The 2,670-nt window shown below is 43.0% G+C and overlaps 1 protein-coding gene across 4 annotated transcripts in view; it reads left to right on the top strand.

The window, feature by feature from the left end:
- The window catches only part of inpp4b (inositol polyphosphate-4-phosphatase type II B), a 244,589-nt gene that overhangs the window by 151,746 nt on the left and 90,173 nt on the right, over positions 1-2,670 (top strand). For all 4 annotated transcript variants that reach the window (XM_015371659.1, XM_015371654.1, XM_015371655.1 and 1 more), the window contains one exon: positions 1,475-1,580. In XM_015371659.1, the coding sequence (XP_015227145.1) occupies positions 1,475-1,580 (106 nt within the window). The remainder of the gene's footprint in view (positions 1-1,474; positions 1,581-2,670) is intronic.

The raw sequence follows: 2,670 nt of genomic DNA on the forward strand, positions 1-2,670 counted from the left end.
GTTCTGAAGGCAAAAGGGGGTCCAACCCGTTACTAGCATGGGGTACCTAATAAAGTGGCCGGTGAGTGTATCTGTGATCTTTGTCCTCCATCACTCGTCTCAACAACAGCAGAATAAAAAAGGATTAACAAACTCTATGCATTCAGAATAAAATCTGAATAAAAGTAAAAGTAATTGATTTAGCTGCAGACTAACAGGTCCAGTGTTTCCATGCACAGTGATTTCTATCAGAGGGAATCAGAGCAGATTACAGGGTTCCTCTCTAGCTTGGAGGAAGAAGAGCCTTCAGCGCCTTTCATCTTCGCTGTTGGCTCTTCTGCAGCTTCTGGGTTTCATCTCTTCAGAGGCTCAAATGCTTGGCTGGAAATGGGAGCCTAATGGTGATGGTGCGCACTGTGCAGTGACTGTCTCCCACCTGGAGCTGCTGCCTTCCTGTAAAACCATCGAGAACGAGACTCAGACCAAACTGTTCTTCAGGTGGACATCACTGATGCTCACACTCAGCTGTGACTCCTGGTTGGAAATAAAAACTGATGGAATGCTGCTGGATGTTACAGAAGATCTATCTAACCATGAAGACAGTCCCTTCAGGTTAGTCTGGGGGACGGATCGTGGACCCTCTGCTCTGCCTCCAGAGGGCTGTCTCCCACTGAGTGCGATACATGTTCATCTCCATTTACCTGATTATATAGGGAACATCCAGTCAAAGTCGGGGTGACTTCCTCTCTTTGCTGTGAGGAAGGATGAGGAGACAAGGAGAGGAGTGAACACCTAGACAGGTGGTCAGGGACACAGATTGGTTTCAGAGCGCAGCCGATGTTGGACGTCTGTGAGACATTAAGCACTAACTGCAGCTCTGTGAATCCCACTGCAGAGCCTCCTCAGACTCCCAGTCCCTCCTTCCCTCGCTCCTCTTTCCTCTTGTGTGTGTTTAAAAACTTCTTCCTTGTTCCTCATCAAGATGGATTAGCCCTGAAAGGATCCCCTCTGTTTCCATCAGCATCCCTACATTTTTTCCTCCTCAGGCAGTCATGTGTCATCCCTCCTCGCAGCCAGCTGGAGAGGAATGGAGCACATTAAGGATGGGTCTTTTAAAGTGATCAGACTTGCTGCCGTCATGTGGCAGGGCCATTTCTCTTCATTTTAAAGCTTCTGTCCTTTTGCCAATACTATTGATTTTCTATCATCTCCTTAATCACAAGCGTTGCCATTGGAAAAGTGATTGGCTAGACTCCTCTTCAGTATCTGAGCAGGTCTATTCAGCTCTGTAGAGGATATAGGAGGCCACCATTTGAACAGGAAGATAAAATCTATCCTGTAAACTTGCAGACCATCAGGGTGAGCAGCCCTTTTCGCTGCTGGAGTTTAATTCACCAAGCTGTAGAGCCACAGCTCCTTAAAGGATGAATGTACGCTGCATTACGTTAGAGTAAAACCTTATGGCAGTTGTTTGTTCTTCTCTCAACATCTCCAGGTCCTCAGATGGTGTCTGCACAGCAGGAACAGCTGTAGTGAGTCATCTGAAGATGGGTGAAATGGAGGAGGCTCACCACATCGCCACCGACACATCCTCCCAGAAGGTAAAGCACACTCTGAGCTCCAGGTGGATTCATTCCCTGCTCATGATTCACACTGACCATATAAAAAAAACATAGTTTTTAACTTCAGAGTGTTTTCAAAGAGAAAATGTTTACTGCTAAATATGTGGGGGGTTTTCTACTACAATAAATGTTGTCATTTTTTTTCAGCATTTGATTTTTTTCTCCTAATATCTGAACCCTAATCACCAATTTATAAATATGACTATATTTCATGGGGGCCAGGTTCTCTTAGCTAAATGAAAATGATGAGAACATGTCACTGGACTAACCCTGGACTGTCACCCGACTCTGTTGCTCTCCAAAAGTAAGGAAATTGGGACAGTGAACAAGCAACCTGTTTCTGAGCATTTCTGCAGTCCGAGCAATAAATAATAAGTTTAGAGAAATGGAACAGTGACACAAAAGGCTGAGTAAGGACCCAAAGAGAGATCTTAAAAAAAAAAAAAGCTCTGATCTGCCCGTTTTAGAACTGCAGCGCAGAGGGGCGTCCTGGAACAAACGCTGGACACTAAAGAAGAGGGAATATCAGTTCTAACACCACAGATCTAAAGAACACAGAGGTGACCAAAGTTTTGTTGATCACAAATACTTAGTTTGAGAAAGCAACTAAAGCCGTTTGATGGGTTCTATCTATAGTTCTGTTCTCTTTTAAATGCCTCAATTAGAGCACAACATGCAAAACAAACACACCCTGTGAGAAAAAGTTCAGAGGTTGCTAACTGGGTGTTTAAGCAGAGGGAAGTTCCAAGACATTTCCTGTTCTAATCCATTTCAGTTCAGTTTATTTCTATGCTTCAATTCACATCATGTCACCTCAGGTCACTTTCTAGATCCAGATCAATCAGATCATCAAGTCAGATTAAAGGTTCAACGTTTCTAAGGAAAACCAGCTGATTGCATCCAGTAATTGACTTTGCAGGATTCTCTCCTCCTGGATCAGCAGGTGGAGACGGTAGATGTTTGCTGGCATTGTGGTGTCAGGCTTCAATATATATATATATATATATATATATATATATATATATATATATATATATATATATATATATATATATATATATATATATAT

The sequence above is a fragment of the Cyprinodon variegatus genome, unplaced genomic scaffold (assembly GCF_000732505.1).
Source record: "Cyprinodon variegatus isolate N-32 unplaced genomic scaffold, C_variegatus-1.0 Scaffold61, whole genome shotgun sequence".
Classification (NCBI taxonomy): Eukaryota; Metazoa; Chordata; class Actinopteri; order Cyprinodontiformes; family Cyprinodontidae; genus Cyprinodon; species Cyprinodon variegatus.